The sequence below is a fragment of the Stegostoma tigrinum genome, chromosome 11 (genome assembly GCF_030684315.1).
Source record: "Stegostoma tigrinum isolate sSteTig4 chromosome 11, sSteTig4.hap1, whole genome shotgun sequence".
Classification (NCBI taxonomy): Eukaryota; Metazoa; Chordata; class Chondrichthyes; order Orectolobiformes; family Stegostomatidae; genus Stegostoma; species Stegostoma tigrinum.
In genome coordinates this window covers 59,037,576-59,062,415 of record NC_081364.1, presented here as the reverse complement: position 1 = coordinate 59,062,415, position 24,840 = coordinate 59,037,576, and the positions used below count along the sequence as shown (strand labels likewise).

The 24,840-nt window shown below is 44.8% G+C and overlaps 1 protein-coding gene across 2 annotated transcripts in view; it reads left to right on the top strand.

Annotated features, from left to right (window-relative positions):
* The window catches only part of sema3h (sema domain, immunoglobulin domain (Ig), short basic domain, secreted, (semaphorin) 3H), a 164,656-nt gene that overhangs the window by 127,693 nt on the left and 12,123 nt on the right, over positions 1 to 24,840 (top strand). The window contains exons 10-15 of one of the 2 annotated variants that reach the window (XM_048547760.2): positions 4,566 to 4,710; positions 7,989 to 8,208; positions 10,564 to 10,652; positions 15,007 to 15,048; positions 16,699 to 16,853; positions 23,197 to 23,258. In XM_048547760.2, coding sequence (XP_048403717.1) covers positions 4,566 to 4,710; positions 7,989 to 8,208; positions 10,564 to 10,652; positions 15,007 to 15,048; positions 16,699 to 16,853; positions 23,197 to 23,258 — 713 coding nt within the window. Of the gene's footprint in view, positions 1 to 4,565; positions 4,711 to 7,988; positions 8,209 to 10,563; positions 10,653 to 15,006; positions 15,049 to 16,695; positions 16,854 to 23,196; positions 23,259 to 24,840 lie in introns of both variants that reach the window. The other variant, XM_048547759.2, reaches the window with a different exon arrangement.

The following is a 24,840-nucleotide window of genomic DNA, read 5'->3' as shown; positions in this document are numbered from 1 at the left end:
AAGCTGGTGAAGTCCACATTGATACCATTGGGCTGCAGGGTTCCCAAGCGGAATATGAGTTGCTGTTCCTGCAACCTTCGGGTGGCCCAAGCGGAATATGAGTTGCTGTTCCTGCAACCTTCAGGTGGCCCAAGCGGAATATGAGTTGCTGTTCCTGCAACCCTCCCATTCTTTAGATGAACCATCTCCACTCCCCCTCCCATTCTTGAGATGACTTGCCCCCACACCTCCTCCCTTACCCTCATCCCAGGCCCCAAGATGACTTTCCATATTAAGCAGAGGTTCACCTGCACATCTGCCAATGTGGTATACTGCATCCACTGTACCCGGTGTGGCTTTCTCTACATTGGGGAAACCAAGTGGATGCTTGGGGACCGCTTTGCAGAACACCTCTGCTCTGTTGGCAATAAACAACTGCACCTCCCAGTCGCAAACCATTTCCACTCCCCCTCCCATCCTTTAGATGACATGTCCATCATGGGCCTCCTGCAGTGCCACAATGATGCCACCCGAAGTTTGCAGGAACAGCAACTCATATTCCGCTTGGGAACCCTGCAGCCTAATGGTATCAATGTGGACTTCACCAGCTTCAAAATGTCCCCTTCCCCCACTGCATCCCAAAACCAGCCCAATTCGTCCCCTCCCCCCACTGCACCACACAACCAGCCCAGCTCTTCCCCTCCACCCACTGCATCCCCAAACTAGTCCAACCTGTCTCTGCCTCCCTAACCTGTTCTTCCTCTCACCCATCCCTTCCTCCCACCCCAAGCCGCACCTCCATCTCCTACCTACTAACCTCATCCCACCTCCTTGACCTGTCCGTCTTCCCTGGACTGACCTATCCCCTCCCTACCTCCCCACGTATACCCTCCTCTCCACCTATCTTCTTTTTTCTCCGTCTTCGGTCCGCCTCCCCCTCTCTCCCTATTTATTCCAGTTCCCTCACCCCATCCCCCTCTCTGATGAAGGGTCTAGGCCCGAAACGTCAGCTTTTGTGCTCCTGAGATGCTGCTTGGCCTGCTGTGTTCATCCAGCCTCACATTGTATTATCTGAGTTTTTCTGACCTAGTCTTGTAGCTCATACCCTCTAATCCAGGCAGAATCCTGGAAAACCTCTCCTACGCCCTCTCCAAAACTTACATGTCCTTTCAGTAATGTGGCGACCGGAGTTGAATGCAGAATTGAAGCACTTTCTCTGTTACTTCGCAGTCATAGTGGCCTACTGCTCCGCTTAAGCCTAAGTGCCTCTGATTAGCACTGATTAGCTTTGTGATCTGACTTGCTGGGAATCTGTCTCCATGTCATTGGAAGATGTGGCTCAATGCAGATCCCAAGTAGTGACTGTTCACATCATCGAAGGGCTTGGATAGGGTCATACCTTCTGTGCCCTAACCTAGTACAGAAAATCCAGCCTGCCATCTTTACATCGACAGAACTCATGTATAAAGTGACAGCAATCTTCTAGTCAAATCAATGTGATTACGCTGAGAAACTACACTCAGCGGTGGAAAGCTGTGTACAAACAGCACACGCAGAAACATTTCCACCTGCATGGGATGGCGTGGTGGCACAATGGTTAGCACTGCTTTCTGACAGCGCCAGTGACCTGGGTTCAATTCCAGCTTTGGCTGACGATCTGCGTGGAGTTTGTACGTTCTCCCGCTGTCTGCGAGGGTTTCCTCTGACAGTCCAAAGATGTGCAGAATAGGTGGAGTGCCTATGCTAAATTTCCCATAGTATTCAGGGATGTGCAGGCTGGGTGGGTTAGCCACAGGAAATGTTGGGTAATAGGGTAGGGGGCTGGGATTTCTTCAGAAGGTAGTTGTGGACTTGATGGGCCAAAAGGCCTGCTTCCACACTATAGGTATTCAATGACTTATAACAATATAGTCTACAGTGGTGAATGCCAGGGAAAATATTCCATCATCTCCTCTCAGTCACTATATGTTGCTATATTTGTGAAGGGGGAGTGGTGATACAGTGCTGTCCATATTCTTAGTGCCAACTTATATTTGAAAAGAACAGTTCAGTAAACCTGTTCTTTTTAAGAGTTTCTACCTTTCTTTATACTCGATATTTTCAATTAAGTTTCGTTATGCAATCTCCTGAACATCACAACAGTGAGGTTTAGAGAGAGAATCCCAGAATGTAGTGTCCACAGCTGCCAATGGAGGAACTGAAGAAAGCGAGAAACACAATAATAAGACTCGGAGGAAAGCCGGTTTCTCAGAAGTATAATGGGGTGAAAAAGTGTACTCTTCAAAGGAAGGGGAAAATCTAGGAAGAGATTCGAACATGAGGATGAGACTTTGAAAATGACTGGAAACACTTATCAGGTCTCTCGGCATTGGTGGAGACAAGGATGGTTGCTGTCAGACCTGCTGAGTATTTTCAGCGTTTTGTGTTTTAAATTCTAGCATCCTCAGTGTTCTGCTTTTGGGTGTGATTTTTAACTCAGTGACGACAGGGGAGCCAGGAAGCAAAGACAGTTTAGCGAGAGTGTGGGTGCGTTGGAAATCAATGCAGATTCTCTCAGAATTGGTGCCGATCTGAATCAAGTTGAAAGCAAAGAGATATGCGGCCACTGAAATTTGCTGTTGTCTGCACATGAGGCAACATGTCACCGACTGGAAGCGAATGTGGGTCGTAAGGATTTTCTCTTCGGCAACACGTCTGCTGATATTTTGTCTGTCAATTTTTTGATGTGTTTTTGCTCCATTTGGCAGCAAGAATCAAGCTCAGCTATCAGCAGCTCTGATAGAGCAGATAAAGTTTCTAAACAAGCCACAATTATCATTCCTGACGCAGCACATTGTTGGCAAAGTACACAGGAAGCCCAGGGTTTCATATTCTGGATTGCCACGAGGTGTGTGGCATTTGGAGACTGGTCAGGGTTGGCATAGTGTTACCATGACTACTTGTATTTTCTCACACCTTATCAGCCAAGCAATCGATCCTCATTTTGAGAAGATTGGATTAAAATAACTAATGTGTTGGATTGTGCTATTTGCAGACAAAATAGGCAATTGTGACTGGCCCATAGTTGTCCTTGAGAAAGCAAGTGGTTGGCCACATCATGGACCACTGCATCGTACGTGGAAGATGAATTTCCTTTTGGTTTTGGTAGGCACCACGTGCTCCAAGAACCGGTGAACATTGTAACATTCAGCGACCAGTTTCAAGAGGTTGTTGCGTTTGACTGTGGAGCAAGCATGTTGCAAGACTTTCGGTGGGTCACTCAGATCTCTTCAGAGGTTGTTGAAGAACAGTTTCTGGCTCACAATTAATTGGAGAAGGTTAGACCGAGGCAGAGGCAGGTTGCATGCAGAAACATTCAGTTAAGTTGTGCTCCTGAGGAGTGCAGTCTGAATTCAGGGAGAAGTTCTAGGAGTTAGCAGGTGTATCATAAATGGGATGATTTCGGCCCGATGAGAAGTCAAGGATAACCCTGTGCAGAGAAAACACAACCTCAGGAAGAGCTTCTAGGAATCTGTTGGTATAGCTAAGTATTGGCGCGAAGACGAGGGGTGAAGTCCCCTAAGTTGTGGGAGCATGGAGAACACCGTGAGCCATTAATAGTTCACTGCAGCTATGAATGAGAGTACAGGAAACCCACAAGCAGTTGGGTACCAGTCTTGAAAAAGGAAAATTCTGCAGAAGACTGAAAAAAATGGGGGTGGGATTAGTTTATTTCTATTCATTCATTCATGGGATGTAGATATTTATGGAAAGGCCAACAATTGTTGTTAATGCCTGGTTGCCAAGTCAAGAGTGAACCCCACTACTGTGTTTCTGAAGTTATGTGTGGACCAGGGTGATTAAGGAAGCAGATTTCCTTCTCCTAGGAACAAAAGTGAACTGGATGGGTTTCTATAACAATTGATGGTAGCTTCTAGCCATTACTTCCAAGACTAGCTTTCAATTCCAGGTATTTTAAAAACTTTGTTTGAGTATATTAATTGAGTTTGTGCTCCACCAGCTGTTTGTTAGGATTTTAACCCTTTGGCCTGGGGCATTAGCCTGGGTTTCTGCATTGTTAGGCAGTGACATTACCACCATTACATTACCTCCCCATGTAGCCTCCTTCTCCCCTATAAGAGCCTATAAAAGTACCAGAGATAGCAGGAACTGCCGATGCTGGAGAATCTGAGATAAAAAGGTGTAGAACTGGATGAACACAGCAGGCCAAGCAACATCAGAGAAGAGGGGTCCAGACCCGAACCGTTAACTTTCCTGCTCCTCTGATGCTGCCTGGCCTGCTTTGTTCATCCAGCTCTACATCTTGTTACCTATAAAAGTGCCAGATTGGATTATCAGCTGCTTACCATTCTGCAGCCCAGTTCAGACAGGCACATGGATATAACAAAGGATTTATTAAATTCAGAACAAATTCACCTCCCTCTCAAAGCAATTGGTTGAACCCATTGGCAGAATTAGTTAGGAGAGCATTTTAACTTCAAGAGTTTGGAGCATGATTCCTTCGTCCTTGTGCTAATTAGGAGATTCATACGGGAGGAGGTTAATATAAATGTAAATCCAATGCCAATTTCTTTGCTTCTTTCCAGCAATATTCTGAATGGGTCGGCAGTCTGTGTGTACAAGATGGCAGACATTATCATGGCCTTCAAAGGAGAATTTGCTCACAAAGAGGGCCCTGACTACAAGTGGGTGACATATCCAGGACGTGTCCCCTTCCCTCGCCCTGGAACAGTGAGTAATATTAATGATCTCTGTGGCAGTGTGCACTCCCAGTGATCAGTGTGCTCTGGGCTGTATTGTTGAAAATTTGCTGAAGAGCAGTTTCTAAGTCACAGTTAATTGGAGAAGACAGACAGAAGCAGAAGCAGGCTGCATGCAAAGACATCCAGTTCAAGAGGCAACTTAGCGCCATCGGCTCTGCACCATCTGAATTTAGGAAGAAGTTCTAGGAGTCGAGCTTAGGGCGGCACGGTGGCTCAGTGGTTAACATTACTGCCTCACAGCACCAAGGACCCGGGTTCAATCCCATTCTCAGGTGACCATCCGTGTGGAGTTTGCACATTCTCCCCATGCCTGTGTGGGTTTCCTCCGGATGCTCCAGTTTCCTCCCACAGTTCAAAGATGAATGGGAGACTAACTGGCAAAGTCAGGTCACATGGGATTCAGAGTCAGCTTGCCAATTAGATATATAATTGGCTTAATGACAGAAGACAGAAAGTAATAGTGGAAGGTTGCTTTTTGGACTGGAGGCCTGTGACCAGCAGTGTTTCACAGGGATCAGTTCTGTGTCCTCTTTTGTTAGTCATTTACATAAATAATTTGGATGAGAATAGAGAAGCCATGGTCAGTAAGTTTGCAGATGACACCAAAATTGCCAGAATAGACAGTGCAGAAGGTTTTCAAAGATTACAAAAGGATCTTGATCAAATGGGCCAATGGACTGAAAAATTGCAGATGGAGTTCAAACTGGATATATGCAAGGTATTGCATTTTGGTACAGCAAACAAAGGTAGGCTTATACAATTAATGGTAGGGCCTTGGGTAGAACAGAGGAACGAGGGGTGCAAGTACATAATTCTTTGAAGTTTTGTTACATTTTGACAGGGTGGTTAAAAAGGCATTTGGCGTGCTTGCCTTCATTGCTCAGCCCTTTGAGTGTAAGATTTGGCAAAGCCACGGTAAGGTTGTACAGGATGTTGGTGAGGCGTCTTCTAGATTATTGTGTCCTGTTCTGGTTGACCAGTTATAGGAAGGATATTATTAAGCTGGAGAGGGTTCAGAAGAGATTTACCAGGATGTTGCCAGGTATGGAAGGTTTGAGTTATAAAGAAAGGCTGGATAGGCTGATACTTTTTTCACTGGAGTGTTGGAGATTGACACGTGACCTGACAGACGTTTATAAAATAATGAAGGGTAGTTGTCTTTTTCCCTATGATGGGGGATTTCCAGACTGTGGACACATTTTTAATGTAAGAGGAGAAAGATTTACAGAAGGCATGCAAAGCAAATTTTTTTACACAGAGGGTGTTTTATGTGTGGAATGAACTTGTTGGGGACGTGATGGATATGGGTACAATTACAACGTTTAAAATACAGTTGAGTAAGTACATGAATAGAAAAGGTTTAGGGTATGGGCCAGGAGCAGACAGGTGGGACTAGTTTACTCGCTGAGCTGGAAGGTTAGTTTTCAGACATTTTGTCACCATTCTAGGTAACATCATCAGTGAGCCTCCGACGAAGCGCTGGTGTTATGTCCTGCTTTCTATTTATCTGGTCAGGTTTTCTTGGGTTGGTGATGTCATTTCCTGCATTGACATCACCAACCCAAGGAAACCTAACCAGATAAATAGAAAGCGGGACATAACACCAGCGCTTCGTCGGAGGCTCACTGATGATATTACCTAGAATGGTGACGAAACGTCTGAAAACTAACCTTCCAGCTCAGCGAGCAAACTCACATCCAGAACCTCAACCTGAGTTACAAATCTTCTCAAAACTCGCTAGGGACTAGTTTACTTTGGAATTATGTTGGGCTGGACTGAACCGTCTGTTTCTGTGCTGTATGCCTCTTACTCTATGACTGCATGTGCAGGTTAGATGGATTGGCTGTGCTAAACTGCCCATAGTGTCCAGGGATGTGAAGGCTGGGTGGGCTAGCCATCGGAACTGCAGGGTTACAGGGAGAGGGTGGGATGCTGTATGGACGTTTGGCGTGGTCTCAAAGGGCTGAATGGCCTGCTTCTACACCGTAAGGATTCAATGAGTCAGTAGGTCCCATTAATTTGAAACTGAAATTCTTTTTGTTGTCTGGCGTGTCAGTCTGGGAAAATTTCCTACATGGCCTTAACATAAGCTTGCAGTTTATCAAGCCATGCCATGTGTTCTTAGTGTGAAGGCACATCTGTAGCCTGCCTGTGCTTCACCTGAGCTGTCTCCTTGACAGTTTTTGGCATTGGTGACTTGCGTTGATCAGGGTGGGAGCTAAGTCCCAAATTCACCTCACTGCAAGCAGGAAAATTAGCACCCGTCATTGAATCTACATGCTCGTCATCTAGCCAAATGAGCTAACTAACTCATTAACCATGTACCGGAAAAATGGTAAAAGAAGACAAAATGCGCGGGAAAGTTAAAAAAATGGCATCAAATCCAATCCATTTACAGTTCTCATGCAATTTGTCCCAGCGCTTGGAGAAGAAATGCAGAAAGAAATAGGGATAGCCTGGCAACAGCATTAACGTTGCAATTAGCAATGCTAGTTATGAGTCTCGCCCACCCAGCACTGGCCTCCTTCCCAGAGATGCTATCTCTCAGAATGGAAATTACGATGGCTGATTGAGTCAATGTAGAAGATCTCATGGAGTTACTCGAAGACAAACAGGAAACTCGCTTTGTGGTTCTGGCCAATATTCGCCCTTGAGCCCACACATTGAAAGTAGATTAACAGGCCACTTATCACATTTGTTATTCTTCCTGTTGTTCAGAAATTGGCTAGCACATTTGCCCACAAGAGTGATGACACTTTAATAACTGCAATACATTCCTGAAGACGTTAACAGGAACAGATTTTGATTCCAACAGCTGGAAACCCATTTGAAAAAAAAAGTATAATAAACCCTGGCACGTTTAAGCATTATGAGGGACTCTTCATGAGAACTGGACAATTCTTTATTCTTAACAACCCTGTCCCTGAGATAATCCTGTTTCAAACATAAACACTTTGACAAATCAATTGTACACCAATCAGTATTAATAATGTCAAGTTATGAGCAAAATATTCATTTTGCCACCTGCACAAATTGCTCAGAATTAACAATAATTTACAGTAACGTGGTCTGATGTTGATCACACCTCACATTTTCACAGCAAACCAGTTTCAGAGCTTTCCCTATCGTTTATTTGATACCATCTTCCAGAAATCTCTCAATTGTTGGTGACCATTGCATGAAAGCCTGGAAATGCATAGCCTTATCGGTCATAATCTTATACTTCCACTTGTTATTTGCTTGCAGTGTCCCAGCAGCACCTATGGGAGCTTTAAGTCAACTCGTGAATATCCAGATGAAGCAATCTTCTTCATTCGGACTCATCCACTCATGCATGACTCTATCTACCCTGTGAGCGAGCGGCCGGTGCTAATGCAAGTTGGTGTGGACTACAAATTTACCCGGATTGCCGTGGATCGGGTTGAGGCTGTAGATGGACAGTATGACGTGATGTTTATTGGAACAGGTACATAGCCAATAATAACCTTTCTAAACTACATCTCCCAATTTAACTGCTCATAACAAGTTGACAATGGGGTATTGCATTTAAGTTAAATTACAGATGTTTCTCCTGTAATGCGCTAGTTGTTTTCTGTGTGACCTTGCACTGTAGAAAATCACTTAAGAGGGAAATCACTATACCTGTACAGCAGAAAGGTCACATTATCCAAAGACTGTCCACTGTTAATCAGTCGCATTACAGCCGATTCATGCTAACAAAATATGTGTTATAATAGAAATACCTGTGTCACCTTAACGATTAATCAGTTGCACATAAAGGACTATTTAGGAGTTGCCTTATCTCCCCAGAGCAAAACAACTCACTTTGCAATCTTCAGAAATATTTTACACAACCCTTGTAGCATGTGCAAGATGTAAGCTTCTCAAGAAGGCAGAATGGTTGCCAAATATACCCGTGTGCTTTGTAGGCTTCATACACTCAGGTGACTGTCTGTGTTGAGTTTGCACATTCTCCCTGTGTCTGCCTGGGTATCCTCCCACAGTCCAAAGATGTGCAGGTTAGGTGGATTGGCCGAGCTAAATTGCCCATAGTGTCCAGAGATATGCAGACTAGGTGGGCTAGCCATGGGAAATGCAGGGTTAGAGAAAGGGTAGGGGATGAGTTTAGGTTATCACTCTTTGGAACGTTAGTGTGGACTTGATGGGCCAAATGGCCTGTTTCCATACTGTAGGGTTTCAAAGGTTCTATGACTGGATTGGCTTCCTCTGATAAATGTATGAGCTCTTTATATGGGCATCTCCAGTGCAAACTGGCAGAAGGTCACTGTAAATATGTCATAAATTGATGATCGTGTGAAGTGTAGATTTTTTTTAATAAACCAGTTCAGATGTGTTCGCCACCACTCTGAAGCAGGTGGGACTTCAATCCACGCTTTCTGGCCCAGCTGTAGGAACACTACCGCTGCCACCACTAGAGATCCTCACCGAAGTGTACTCCTACCAATATCAGGCTTAATAAATACCTCCCTACCTATCGGACAGAAGTAGAGAGAGAAAGGTAGGGGAAAAAAAACACATTCGGTTGACCACTACCTCTGTTTTCTGTACCAGAGTTTCCCATAGGTTATAATGCTAATGCCTGGGTGACAGAAATAGTAGGTAGAAAAGCTGTGGCCAATTTCAGGAAAACCAGGGAGAGCCCTTCCTGATATTTTGAAGCAGTCAAGTAATGTATCGGAGATAATAGGAACTGCAGATGCTGGAGAATCCGAGATAACAAAGTGTGAGGCTGGATGAACACAGCAGGCCAAGCAGCATCTTAGGAGCACAAAAGCTGACATTTGGGGACTAGACCTTTTTTGATGAAGGGTTAGGCCCGAAACTTCAGCTCTTATACTCCTAAGATGCTGCTTGGCCTGCTGTGTTCGTCCAGCTCTACACTTTATCTAAGTAATGTGACGGTCCTATTTTTTCTTCATCCATCCCCTCCTGTCTTCCTCATTGTCGCTGTCTTCCTTGCATTAGCCTGACTCACAACCTCCTTGCCAGCGGAATTAGTTCAATTGCTCCTCAGGTGGATGTGTTGTCATTGCCACATTTCTTGGGCACAGATAACCCACTAGATCCCACTCCACTATTCAGGGGCCAGAACTCTGGCTTCCTGAACACCAGAGCAATCTGTCCATTCCTCGAGCTTTGGATTCTACTCCAGAAATTGCATTTTTGTGCCTTGCTATAGATAGTTCCCTTGCAGTCAGCAGATGAGAAAACTCATACTCAATCCACCCGGGCAGAACCTAAAAGATCAGTGAGATAAACTTTTGGATCACCAGGTAATAAATGAATTTGTTGTACATAGCAATCAATGTCATGAATTATTACCTACAATCCCTGTTGACCGGTGCTCTGTAGTGCTGGGGTTCATAATGAATGCCATTTGATATTGCTAGTGAAGGCAGAAGTGAGTTGGAATCTTAGGTTCTACAGTTTTAGCTCAGAATGTGGAGCCTGTCTCATGTTCTCAGACCAGCTAAAGCTTTAGGAGCAATTATATGTTTTTCAAAGAAAAATCAACCTTATAAGTTTTAGTTTGCTAGTGTTGTTTGCAGTTTGCAATAAAGTAATTCAGCTTTCCATCTCCTGGCATATTTAAGCAAGAACCGTTTAATCTGTTCAAACAAGGGCTGTGTGCTTGTTTTGGATATTGATGAAAGCAGACAGAGTAAAGGGCCTGGCCAGATATTATAGGTTGGAATGTCTGCCCCTCCCTTACTGATTATACTGGGACGCTGAATCTCTGGTGTATGCAGGCCACGCTCTCTATAACAACGGCTGAACGTTCTATTCTATTTCATTACAGATACTGGGGTGGTCCTGAAATCAATCTATGCTTCCAAAGCAAACCAGGAGGTGGAAGAGATCATTTTAGAGGAGATGGAAGTATTCCCGGTAAGTGGGAATAGTTACAGAGGTAACTGAATGAAACTCATTCCATGGCTTCCTGAAGCGACCTGACCGTTCCCTTCCATTCATGCTTTAGCCTCGATCGTGTTGCAACTGATTGCAGCAGACCGGCTGAGATGGGAGTGGTCAAAATTGCAAACAGATCACTGGTAATGGTGCTGCAGGTGGGGGGAGCGGGTTGTAATGGGCCCCAACAGCTGCTCAAAGTAGTTTCATGTTACAATGTTTGTGAATTCAATTTGTGAGTTTTAAGAAGAACTAGGCTTGAAGGGGAAGGGCAGGGAGAGAGCCAGATGTAGTGAGGGAGTGTGAGGAGTAACAGGGACAGAGTGAAGGAATGTGCAGAAAGACAGGGACTGAGTAAGGGAGTGTGCGGGCAGTCGCGGATGGAGCGATGGAGTGTGTGGGAAACACAGACATAAAGGGGAGAATAAAGGAAGAAGATGGTGGGGAGCAACAGTTGTACAGCATTTCGAGCCTATTCTGCCATTGTTTCAGATCAGGTAAAAGAACAGTCATGAACCTCACATTCCCAAGCCATCCCTATATTTCTCAATTCTATTAACCACAGTATGAAATGCCTTCAACAGCATAGCAATCATAGGCATCAGGGTAGAGAATGCCAAAGGTTTGAAATTCTGAGAGAAGAAAACTTTTTTACCTGAGACTAAACAGGTCGAACCTTTATAGTGAGATTAGGACCCCTGATTCTAGACTTTCCAGTGGAAAAGGGTGACTTGTATGAACGCATATATCTTATGCTTCCTAATTCCAAAAAGTCCTCCATGAAATTTCTCTTCATGGCATAATCCTGCCATCTCAGGAATTTATCTAATGAGCCTATGAGAGAAGCATATCCCCTCCTTAATTACGGAGGTTATACTGAAATAAGGTATTCCAGGTATGTTTAACGTTTTTGAGATGTGTAGCTTGGGTTTTGGATGAGGCTGTAGGTATGCTCGTTGAGTCGGTGTGTTTGGTTACAGATGTTTTGTCACCCTGCTGGGTAACATCGTCAGTGCGCCTCCTGATGAAGTGTTGGTGTTCTGTCCCACATGCTATTTATATGCACATGCCTCAATTTGCTGGAGTGGTTGCACAATTCACCATTACCTCCGCAACAGACCACAGCAAGAAGATACAACACAGCCAGACACACTAGTAACCCTACCGTACATCGGGGGCTTATCGGAGATGACCACAAGACTACTCAGACCCCTAGGTATCAGAGTAGCCCACAAACCAACAACCACTCAGCGACAGCTACTGACGAACAGAGAGGATCCCATACCCACAGACAATACAGCTAATGTAAAATATAAAATACCATGTAAGGACTGTAGAAACATTACTTCGGCCAAGTTGGAAGGATAAGGACACATAAACACCAACTAGCCACCAGGAGACACGACCAGTTCTTACTGGTCTTAATGCACATGATCATAGAAGGAGACAAATTTGACTGGTACAACACGTGCGTAATCGGACAAGCCAAGCAGAGGCACGCCAGGGACTTTCTGGAAGCCTGGCATTCCAACCAGAGCTCCATCAACAAACACATTGAACTGGACCCGATATATAAACCACTGAAAAACAGAACCAGAAGTGACACTAACCACCCCAGCAAACCGAGGCATATAAATAACAAGTGGGACAGAATACCAACACTTCACCAGAGGCGCACTGAAGATGTTACCTATCAGGGTAACGAAATGTCTACAATCAAAACCCACCATCGGCGAGCAAGTCTACCACCTATTCCAGGTATGGCCTCACCATAGACCTGTATTATCACAGCAAGATTTCTTTACTCATGTCCCAGCCCCTCAGGAAGCAGAATAACAGACCAAAGAAGGAATTTTGTTCTTGAAACATTAACTCTGCGTCTCTCCCCACAGCGGCTGCCAGACCTGCTGAGTTTCTCCAACACTTTTACATCATTTGCCTTGCGATTTATTTGCTACCCCTCCACGTTAACTTCCTTGCAGTTCATGTACAAGGGCGCCTAAGTCCCTCAACATGCCACCATTATGAGCCTTTCATCTCTTCTATTTCATCCATCTCCATGGATAAGTTCACATCTACCCGTGATATAGTCTGTTTTGCCACTTCCATGCCCAGTCGCTCAACCTGCCGATCTTCCTTTCCAGATTTTTTGCCCCTCAAATCCTCATGCCCCGTGAGGAGGCTCAATCTGGGTCAGGGGTGTATTAAGTCCAGTTGTGGTGCAAAGGCAATGAGAAAATATGCAGGAGACTTGGAGATCAAGGGCAGCCAGTGTGAGAGATACTGCTCAGAATCCTCTGACCTCAGAGAAGACAGTCTCGGAGACACTGAGTTAGATAGGGCAGCAGTGAACACAAAGCACACTGCTTCCTACCTCCACTAGAATTAAATTCTGAGTGAAAAGGCTCATGGTCACCCTTCCTGTCCCAATGCCAATTCAAGCCCTGAAGTGGTCAATTAAGGACCACCACTAGGATTGACCTGACTGCAAGAGGCGTCCCTCACTCAAAGGCTCACATTGCCTCAACTAGGGACTGAACGTCGTTTCCAATGCCTTACAGCCCCTCTCCTCAAGTCTCCCGACATGAGAAATTACTCCCCCCAACTCCGCTTTGCTTAATCCTCACAGAATTCTGTGAGCGCACTTCCAGGCCAGCTGCTCTCCTTGAACGGGACTTCTGCCCTGGTGTCTCGATTCCGATCAAAGTCCCATCGGGCGTCTCACTGGTGCCTGCTTGGGATACGATTGCAGTGGGCCTTCCCTGGAAGAGGCAGCAGGGGTGGCGGGGAGGAGGTGCCTTAGCCAGCTCTCCAGCGGACAAGATCCCTGCTACAACTGTCCCCGATACGGTCCCACCGCTGAGGCCAAGAAATGAAAGGGTCCAATCACAATCAAACAGAGCCACCTGATTTAAATTGGCCAAAAGCTTAGAAAAACAGTGAAATGGAAACAGAAGAGATGGAGCCAACACTCAGTGGAGTTGGAGGACTGGTGGGGATGAAATTCAGGTTAATTCGTCTGAGGAACAAAGGGATCTCAGTTCAGGGAGAGACCAGTGCAAACAGACTGTATATTTAGGCAACCTAATAATCTTCCTGATGTGTGCATGATCCTAATAAAGATATTTCTTGGCAACTCACTTGCACGTTTATGTGGTTTCAGTCAGGCAAGTCATGTTAGTGTGCTTGCCATGGGTTTCTGTACCCCAGGGACCTGTCTGGCATGAGATATATCGAAAAATCCAAACTAAGGCCTGCTGTGCTAAAACCTACATGAATGCTGGCAGCTGAATTACTATTGCCAGGAGATTAGACAGAATACCAGCTCTTATTGAGAGCCTTTTATGGTACTGCATCTCTTTTGAAATGTATTTCCGCCCGCTGTGTGTGAGCCCGCTCCTGTGGCGTTGCTTAACCAATCAGACCATTGACCATCTGACTGAAGCGAAGCCCAGACAACAGAGAAGGAAAATTTACCTTTTGTCCTATGTCCTAGCCCGACTACAATAAAGGGCCATATCTGGACACTTAATGCGGTGGTGCGTAGCGGGTAGAGGTGCTCAGATCAGAACAGAACAGCTCAGAAAGGACCCTTTGCATTAGCCATTTGATGTCGTCTCCACTCTTCAGCGGTTACAGGACTAAGGAGGCCGACCCATTATACTCTATCTAAAGAAAGACCTGAGGGAACAAAACAAGCTCACACAGTGATGTTCGCTACCATAGAGAAAAGATATGTGACTAGTTCACAGATTGGACCAGCATATGTTACTCATCATCAGAGAATCCCTATAGTGTGGGAAGAGACCATTCAGCCCATCGAGCCCACACTGACTCCTGAATTGTATCCCACAACCACCCCTTGCTTCAGCTATTCCACGCAGCCTACATACCACAGGTAATTTAGCATGGCCCATCCTCCTAACCTGCACATCTTTAGACTGTGGGAGGAAACCAGAGTACCCAGAGGGCATCCACACAGACACAAGGAGAACGTGCAAATTCCACATAGACAGTTACCCAAGGATGGAATTGAACCCACATCCCTGGCATTGTGAGGCAGCAGTGCTGACCATAAGTCACTGTGCCACCCCAATGTTGTCATTGCTCATGAGTTGATTTCAGGCATTCAGAAGGATAGTAGGTAATGCGCTAACATTACAAGCAGGACAGCCTTGTTAAAGACAGCGGGTTTTCTTTCCCTGAAGGACATACTCAAATTGTCTTGTTTACTGCTGCTTCTGAGCCTTAGAAAAAATGACAGAATACAGATTCAACTCTTAACTTATTGAATAGCGCGCCACTCTCTTACTGTGATTTAATTTCTCTTCAGGACAAATCACCCATCACTTCACTGAACCTGTCAAGAAAGCGGGTAAGCAAACACATTCTGGATATTTGATCGCTATTTGCGATAAGCCGTAATTAAATTGTTGCATTGAATTCAAGATCATGAGTGACAGACTATGAAAATTATTTCCGGGAAGTAATAAACTGGAGCGTACTTCTCATTTCTGACAGAGTCCAAAAGTTCACATTTAATTGTGTAACTTCTAAAATCAGCAACTTATTGACTGCGTCCAACTGTGAGAAAGATTGACAGGATTTCACAGCGGCCAGCTATAAAGCACAAGCATCGACACTTCTTGGAGGGGAACAAAAGTTATCCTGGCCCGTGCCTAACTTATTTTTCTCAATCAGGTGTTCAGGCTGTATTTTGGTAGCTTAGCACCTGGGCAAGTGACCTCATACTCTACCACACCACTCTGTGTTGGGAGTCCGTGCCCTGAGTAATACGTGTTTCCAGTTAAAAGGAGCAGAAATTAAACAGTAGCTCTTTATTCACTGAACTGGTGAGGCAGCGAGATGAACTGTGCTGGAAGTGCCTGAGGTGTCAGGCGTGACCCGCTCTGGGCACAGTGGCACTGGGGTAGTACACCCATCCCACAGGTATCCCAAGGCAAGGTCAGGGAGGACAGAAGCTCTCCTGTGGAGCAGAAGGGCAAAAGCTCACTTGATTTTGATTTTCAGTGCGAGCGCAGACCTTGAAAGCGGGGCCTCACAATCCTCCCGGCCTTTTGGGTTGGAAGCAGGAGGTGACAGGAAAGTTGCCGCAGGGATAACTGGTATCTGACGGTCAAGCATACAGCAATGTTGCTTTCTGATCCCTTCATGCCCCCTCTTCTGAAGAGAAAACTGGGAGTGCCATCTACACTTTGCATATTAAAACTGATAAGCTGAATATAGGGAGGGATTTCCAGATACCAAAACATCTTTCCAGGATTCAGAACCCATATATCACATACAACTGTCATAAACATTAGCGAGCAGCTATTGAGTGTGTGAGAATCTCCATCTCTGTGTGTCTCAGCGGATTATACCAGAGAACTCGAATTCCGACAGAGTCCTGGGAATCTCAGTGGAAGACCCTGGGCACTTGTGATACCTGCACCCTCCTGCATGTAGTTGGCATCTCAGTAGAATACCCTAGGCACACTGTCCTGTGCCATTCTGCCCACTGATTTCGGCACACTGATCCTTCTGTCTCAACATCCACGCCACTTTCTCAATGCCAGAGCAAGCCCTAGAGCCAGACTGGTGTACAAAATTCAGACTGACGCTACATTAAGCAAGTGTTGCACCGCCACAGCCCTTTCAGATAAGGCAATAAACCCGAGACCCTGTCTCCACTCTCAGTTGGATGTAAAAGGTCCCAACGTCACTGTTTGGAGGAGGAGCAGGAAAGTTCTTCTGAAGCCCCTGTCCTGAAGTGAGTTGCCTCATCCTGGTGGGCGCTCTGTGAAGGTGAAATGGGTCCGACAGTAACTTTCTCGGACGTATGAGAAAGATAAACGCCATCAGGACTGTGGGGAAAGAAGGGGGAGTGACTGGGACTGAATTACCAGCTATGTCAAAGAGCTGGCACAAGCAGAATGGGCCTCATAGCCTCTTGCTGCGCTGTGACCTGAGCTTAAAGGATGGTGCCGTGAAATTATTTGATGGCTATGGTTTTCACTTACAGCAGTGGTTGTACTTGGGCTCGAAGAGTGGCTTGGCCCAGGTCTCCTTGTACCAGTGTGATTTGTATGGTAAGGGCTGTGCAGAATGCTGCTTAGCAAGGGACCCTTACTGCACGTGGAACGGAAGCTCTTGCAGCACCTACCTACCGAGCAGTCGCAGGTTAGTCAGTTGCTGCGGTCATTACTGTGCATGAGTTATGTTTTGTCAGCTTGCCATCTTGCCGGCATATCAACGTGTGCGCACCATAACTGCCTGGACGCACAAGAACCCTGACCTTGGCCTGTCTGTCACAGTCTAGGCATCGCATGCAGGATATTTGCAAAACATTTTTCAAAATTAATGACACCGTCACCCCCCCATTTCCTGCTGCTTTGTCTCACCTTAGCCAGCTCACCCAGGCACAAGGAATTCAGGACTAGCTGCTGGGTCCGGTCATAGAGGTATACAGCACGAAACAGACCATGTGATCCAGCTCGTCCATGCCGCATGGGTCCCTGAACTGAACTGCCCCCATTTGCTTGTGTTTGGCCACATCCAGAGTATTGTGTCCAGCTCTGGTCGCCTCATTACAGGAAAGATGTGGAAGCGTTGGAAAAGGAGCAGAGGAGATTTAACAGGATGTTGCCTGGGATGGAGGGAAGGTCTTATGTGGAAAGGTTGAGAAAGCTAGGGCTTTTCTCTTTAGAACGACGAAGGATGAGAGGTGACTTGATAGAAGTGTGCAAAATGAGCAGAGCTATAGAGTGGACAGCCAGTGATTTTTTTCCTCGGGTGGAGGTAGGTATTATGAGGGGGCATAGTTTTAAAGTGAGTGGAGGTAGATAAAGGGGAATTGTCAGAGGTGGGTTCTTTACTCAGAGAGTGGTAGGGGGCGTGGAATGCATTGCCGGAGAGGGTAGATGAGGCAGCCTCCTTAGGGGCATTTAAGCGGCAATTAGATAGGCATATAGGTGAGAGTATAAGGTAGGGGTGGAGGTTACATAGACCTTAGGTTTAGGGTAAAAGTTTGGCACAACATCGTCGGCTGAAGGGCCTGTACTGTGCTGTATTGTTCTATGTTCTATGTTCGATATACCTCTCAACCTTTCCTAACATCCCATCTGTTCAAATGTATTTTAGGCAAGCATTGTTTACTTGGACTTTAGTAAAGCCTTTCACAAGGTTCTGCATAGTAGACTAATTATTAAAGTTAGATCACATGGAATTCAAGATGAGCTTGCCAATTGGATACGAAGTTGGCTTAGCAGCAGAAGACCGAAGGTAGTGGTGGAGGGTTGATTTTTGGACAGGACGCCTGTGACCAGCAGTGTTCCACAGGGATTGGTACTGGGTCCACCTGTGTTTGCCATTTACATAAATATTTGGATGAGAATGTTGAACACATGGTTAGCAAGTTTGCAGATGATACCAAAGTTGGTGGTGTAGTGGACAGTGAAGAAGGTTATCTGAGATTAGAAAAGGATCTTGCTCAACTGGGTCATTGGGTTGAGGAGTTTAATGTGAATAAATGTGAGGCATTGCATTTTGGTAGTGCAAACAAAGGCAGGACTTAGACAATTAATGGTAGTGCCCTGGATAGTGTTGTGGAACAGAGAGGTTCAAGTACACAATTCTTCGAAACTTGCACTGCAGGTAGACAGGGAGGTTAAGAAGGCGTTTAGCACACTTGCCTTCATTGATCAAACCTTTGAGTATAGGAGTCGGGACGTCATTTTGAGGTTATACCGGCTGTTGGTGAGGTCTCTTCTGGAGGACTGTGTCACCCTGTTACAGGAAGGATATTACTAAACTGGAGAGGGTTCAGAAAAGATTTACCAGGATGTTGCTGGGAATGGAAGGTGTAAGGCTGGGACTTTATTCACTGGAGCTTAGGAGGTTGAAGAGTGACCTTACTGTGGTTTATAAAATCATGAGGGGTATAGACAAGGTGAATGGCAGATGTCTTTTCCTTAGGGTGATGGAGTTCAAGTCTAGGGGGCATATTTTTAAGGTCAGAGCAGACAGATTTTAAAAGGACATGGGGCAACTTTTTATACAGAGAGTTGGTTCATGTGTGGAATGAAGTGCCAGAGGAGGTGATGGATGCTGGTACAGTTACAACATTTAAAAGATGTTTGGATAAGTTCATGAATAGAAAGGGTTAGGAGGGATACGGGTCAGGAATGGGCCAGTGGGACTAGTTTATCTCGGGAATATGGTTGTCATGGACTGGTTGGACCAAAGGGTCTATTTCTGTGTCATAGGACTCTATAAATGTTGTCGTTTTACCCGTCTTTACCACTTTCTCTGGTGGCTCGTTCCATTCGTGCACCACCCTCTGTGAGAGAAAGTTGCCCGTCAGGTACCTTTTAAATCTTTCCCTTCTCACCTTAAACCTATGGCCTGCAGTTTTGAACACCCCTACTCTGGGGGAAAAAAAACCTTTCCAATTCTTATCTATGCCCCTCCTGATTTTATAAACCTCTGTAAGGTCACTCATCAGCCTCCTATGCTCCAGGGACAAAAGTCTTCTAACTGAAATCTTCCAGATTCGCTAACATCCTTGTAAACCTTTTTTACACCCTTTCAAGTTTAATAACATCCTTCCAATAGCAGGGTGACCAAAATTGGACACAATACTCCAAGTTTGGCCTTACCAATGCCTGAAAAGCCCACTGCATTTAGCCTCAGATTGTGCGCATGTGCTCCATCTTCTCTCTCCACCTTCCAGACTCAGGGGGAAGTCAATTCACATTCAGTTTCATCTTAGCATTTCGACATCATTTTGCTTCCAATTTACCCCGACCATCCTTGGGTAAGTACTGCAGTGTATTGCTGAGCATTGCTAAGATTGAACACTTGTCTGTGGATTACCAGGATAATAGGGTTTGCATTCACCAATGAAGTGATATGGCAAAAGAAATAAGGAACATTTTATGTGTCAGCATACATTTCTTTCAGAGAACACGAAGACTCAGTTGTAGAATTTCTCAAGTCCCAGGAATGTGCCTCAACCCAAATTTCAGCAATGCTTCTGATGTAATATTTGCATTTTGCATGGCAGTCATTCTGAATGAACAAGCCAGTTGGTCCAGGCTAGGGGTGCTGCACTAGTGGCACACAGCTGTTTGGAACTGGGTGAAATAACTCCACAGCTACTACAGAGAGGAGCCTTTACATGGAATGGTACAGCGCAGAAACAGGCCTGGGGCTGGTTAATGCAGGTTTTCATTCTGCACATTTTATCTACCCTTCCCATACCTTTTCATCTTACCCTTTCATCGTAACCTTCCATTCATTCTTCCCTCGTGTACATCATCTTAAATGCTTCCATGTTATCGGCTCACTACTCCACACGGTGCTAATTTCTACACCCAATTATGCTGAATGAATGAAAGAGGTTTGTTTCAAATTCCCTGTCGGATTTAGTATTCCGCCAGCCGTGGGGAATGTTTGATCCCAGAAATGAAATAGGTTTAGCTAACCGATCCCCTCATTCCTCCACCAATATGTTGTCACTTCCCAGAACTCCACAGTTGAATCCCTCAAACAAAAGTTTTGCTGAAATGGCTCTTGTCAAAGTCACAAAACACAATGTCGTTGGTGGCAAAGGCAAATTAACCCTCCTCATTCTTCTTGACCTGTCTGCAGCTTCTAACGCAATTGATCAAGCCATCCCCTCTATAATTCTGCCCTTGCCTGAACAATTCTGCTGCTGAAACCCTCAGCCATACCTTTTGTTACCCCCAGACTCGACCATTCTAATGCACTCCCAACTGGCCCCCTCACGTTCGACTCAGTAAAACCTCTGACTTGCGCCAAATTCTGTTAGCATATCGACAATGCTTGTTAACCTGCGCTGTCTCTCAGTTAAGCAATGTCTCAGTTTTAAAATTCTCATCCTTATTTTCAAATCCGTCCATGACTTTGCCCCTCCCTGTCTGTAATCTACTCCACTCCCACAGGCCAGCACTTCTAATTCCCGCCTCTTCAACATCTCCAATTTAATCATGCCAATGCTGTTGGATGTGTATTCTTCTGCCAGGAGGTGGTGCGCTCTGAAATACGCTCACTAAATCTTTTCACCTTGTAACCTCCCTTCTCTCCTTTAAAATGCTGCTTTAAAACTTGCCTGTTTGGTCTTTATCATCAGGAAACATCAAAGAATTAACACTCAGGCAGGGTCCTAGTTCACCAAATGATCTCGACAGTCTCAGAATCATACAGCATGGAATAGACCCTTTAGTCCAATCAGTTCATGGGAACGTTATCCCAAAATAAAATAGTCCCAAAATAAAATAGTCCCACCTGCCTGTTCGTCACCCATATCCCTTCGAAACTTTCCTATTCATGTTCTTATCTAAGTGTCTTTTAAATGTTGTCACTGTGCCTGTATCCACCACTTCCTCAGGAAGCTCATTCCACACGCGAATGTGTAAAAATTCGCCCCTCATGTATTTTTTAAATCTCTCTCCTCTCACCTTAAAAATGTACCCCCTAGTTATGAAATCCCCCCATCTCAGGGAAAAGACATCTACTATAAACTCTATCTACACTCCCCATGATTTTATAAATCGCTCAAAGATCACCTGTCAACCTGCTATGCACCAGTGAAAGAAGTGGCAGCCTATCCAGCCTCTCCTAATAACTCAAACCCTCCATACTCTGCAACATCTGGTAAATCTGTTCTGAGCCCTACAAGGTATTAAACTGGTACACCGTTTCTTAAACATTGGAATGAGAGACATTGCAAGTTTTACGCAATTGTCATTTAACTGAGTTAAATATTCAATGGACAATAGACAATAGACAAGAGGTGCTGGAGTAGGCCATTCGGCCCTTCGATCCAACGTCACCATTCATTATGATCATGGCTGATCATCCACATTCAGTATCCTGTTCCTGCCTTATCCCCATAACCTTTGATTCCACTATCTTTAAGAGCTCGATCCATCTCTTTCTTGAAAGTACCCAGAGAGTTGGCCTCCACTGCCTTCTGGGGCAGAGCATTCCATATATCCACCACTCTCTGGGTGAAGAAGTTTTTCCTCAACTCTGTTCTAAATGGCCTACCCCTTATTTTTAAACCGTGTCCTCTGGTTCTGGGCTCACCCATCAGCGGAAACATGCTTCCTGCCTCCAGTGTCCAATCCCTTAATAATCTTATACGTCTCAATCAGATCCCCTCTCATTCTTCTAAACTCACGTGTATACAAGCCCAGTTGCTCCAATCTTTCAACATATGATAGTCCCGTCATTCCAGGAATTGACCTCGTGAAAGTACGCTGCACTCCCTCAATAGCAAGAATGTCCTTCCTCAAATTTGGAGACCAAAACTGCACACAATACTCCAGGTCCGGTCTCACCAGGGCCTTGTACAGCTGCAGAAGGACTTTTGTTCCTATGCTCAATTCCTCTCGTTATGAAGGCCAGCATGCTATTAGCTTTCTTCACTGCCTGCTGTACCTGCATGCTTGCTTTCATTGATGTGCAAGAACGCCTAGATCTCGTTGTACTTCCTCTTTACCTAACTTGACTCCATTGAGATAGTAATCTGCCTTCCTGTCCTTGCCACCAAAGTGGATAACCACACATTTATCCACATTAAACTGCATCTGCCATGATTCTGTCACCGGATTTGTAACACGGATACTACTCAAATTGTAGACTAGCATCTCCAGAATTACATGACTATACCAATTGTTTTGTACGTCAATACTCACTTTGAATAATCTCAGTGTAGAGTAATCATTAGCTCTTTAACACAGACATCTCTTTTTTTTGGTACCTTGTTAGGTGCTCCAAGCTATGTATATTCCTGCATGTGAACTAATATTATACTGGGGTAGTAATGGGATGTGTTAGCTGCTGATACCTGGCATGGCTCCAATTACCAGCTTTAATAGGGGGAAAAAAGAAACTGCCACTGAACTTCAGGAGAAATAGTACTCTCTGGAAAACAAAGGTTCAAAATCCTCCAGTAGTACGTGCTCAGTTTTCATATTTCCTATGAAATTTCATATTGAGTATTTCATATTTAAAGCACTTAAACTCCTCAATTAAATCCTGGTCTGTCACTCATTTCTGGTATCCAATTCTCTATAAATAAGCCACACTAACCCCTCATTTAAATCCCTACTTGTAGCTCACTGGTGGTCATTCATTAAAATAATAAGTATATATACTTTGTAAACACCTCAAAGTCTTGGATTAGTTTCCAGTTTATAAATCTCCTGGGGATTCATTTTATATATAAACATCCAACACACCCTTCCCTCATTAAATGCAATTATTACTCTCTAATTTCACCACATAATGAGACTATCTGTGAGGTAACCACTTTGGATCGGGCAGCTTTCAAAACCTTCCTAAGGCAACAGATTTGGCCATTGACACAAGGCATCTGAACCCCTAGCTGTTGGATACAATTCAAATAAACCACAGGATAAAAGAGAGTGCTTTGGGCTGAGATCTCAATGGATTGCTGTTGAACCTGACCCCTTGCTGTTATGTTTGCTTGCAGAAGACACACTCGACAGGTCACTCTGAATGGAGATCCTTTGACCCAGTGCTTCAACCAGGGAGGTAAGTATCACAAATGAACGAAGAGGTCACTCACTCCTGAATGTAATCTTTGAAACCCCTGCGCTTCAGAAAAAAAGCCTGTCAAACTGTTTGACTTTAAATTAGATTTGTGCAAAAGGCCTTTTCTTTTTGGCAAAAAAATGGAAGAATTTTCCAGTGTTGCTGCCCTCAAATGCAGAAGACAACAAGCAATCCAATCAGCATAATCAGCCATGGAAAAGTGAAAGAGGGCCTGTTTTATTTGGATATCCATAAGTGACATTGCAGCAACTCTTCAAGGCTTCTTTGACATACCTCCCAAGCCTGTGACCTCCACCATATAGGAGGACAGGAGCAGCAGGCTTATGGGAGCACCACTCCCAACAAAATCACCTCCAAGCCATGTGCCATCCTGACTTGGAAATATATCACTGTTCCTCTTGGGTCATTGGATCAAGATCCTGGAAGTGCATCCCTCATGACGCACTGCAAAGGTAGCAGTGGTTCAAACTCACCAGCACCTTCCACAGGGCAATGATTGGGAAAAATTAAGGAGTAGTTTCAAGAATTTTCAAACTTAAAGGTAAAATGTTAACATGAAATGGAAGGAGAACTTAGAGAGGACAACCAGAGCGTCTTGTGTGAGGGCATTTTATAAAAGCTCCCAAAATGGTCTAATTTATTTCGTCTAATGTAATAGTAGGGAAAGATCATACAGTAAAACTGCACAGATTTGGAAGTTAAATGACAGAGTGTCCATTTGAAAAGTTGAGTTTGAAGGGGAAGGGGAATGATTAGGGATCAGGACCTGCTTCTGATTCAGAAATTTAAGAAGCTTTTCGCACCTCTTGTGTGTACACCAACCTATATAGGCTTGTGAGCCAACCCTGCGTGAAGTTAAAAGCACTGGCAAAAGATGAAGGACAAAAAAAAAATTCACAAACCAGCTGTTTGCCGCCTCAACAGAGAACCAGCTTTTAAACCCTTCTAAACATTAACCCGACATTTGCACCCAACCTCCCCTCCTCATTTATTCAAAGCTTGCTTGGGAGTTCAGCACCTAACTTAGCGTTCTGTACTTAAATGAGCTGGTCCTACAAAATCATCACAGTTACTCATATCGCCCTTTGGGGCAAGAACCACAGTAGATTATTTGACCTTGGAAGTCGGTTATACTTTCACCAGCAGCCACTGAGCGATGATCAGGAGTAAGAACACTAATGAATGTTCTCCTTCCTTACTCAGTGATGCTGTTTTAAATCTCAAGCGTTGAGTGAGCTGAACCAGAATGGCCACACAGTTCAAAGCCAGGACTTCCTTTCAGACTGGCTCGATAGAGTTGGGGGTGTGGGTTTGGGGTCACACAGCTTGGTGGTCACAGAGAAATGAGGATTTAAAATCAAAGCAAACTGAGATGTGAGAAAGAGGTTGGCAGTGGAGCCTGAAGGTCAGCCTGCCTTCAAATGTCTTCCAGGATCTTCTCTCTTGACAAGCCAAAAATTCGCCGAGTTTAATCATGGCTTGGATTTCAGAGAAATAATGATCAGAGAGCTTGCAAGATTAGTAAGCTGCTTTGCTAGAAAAACACTGCCAGCTGGCTGGC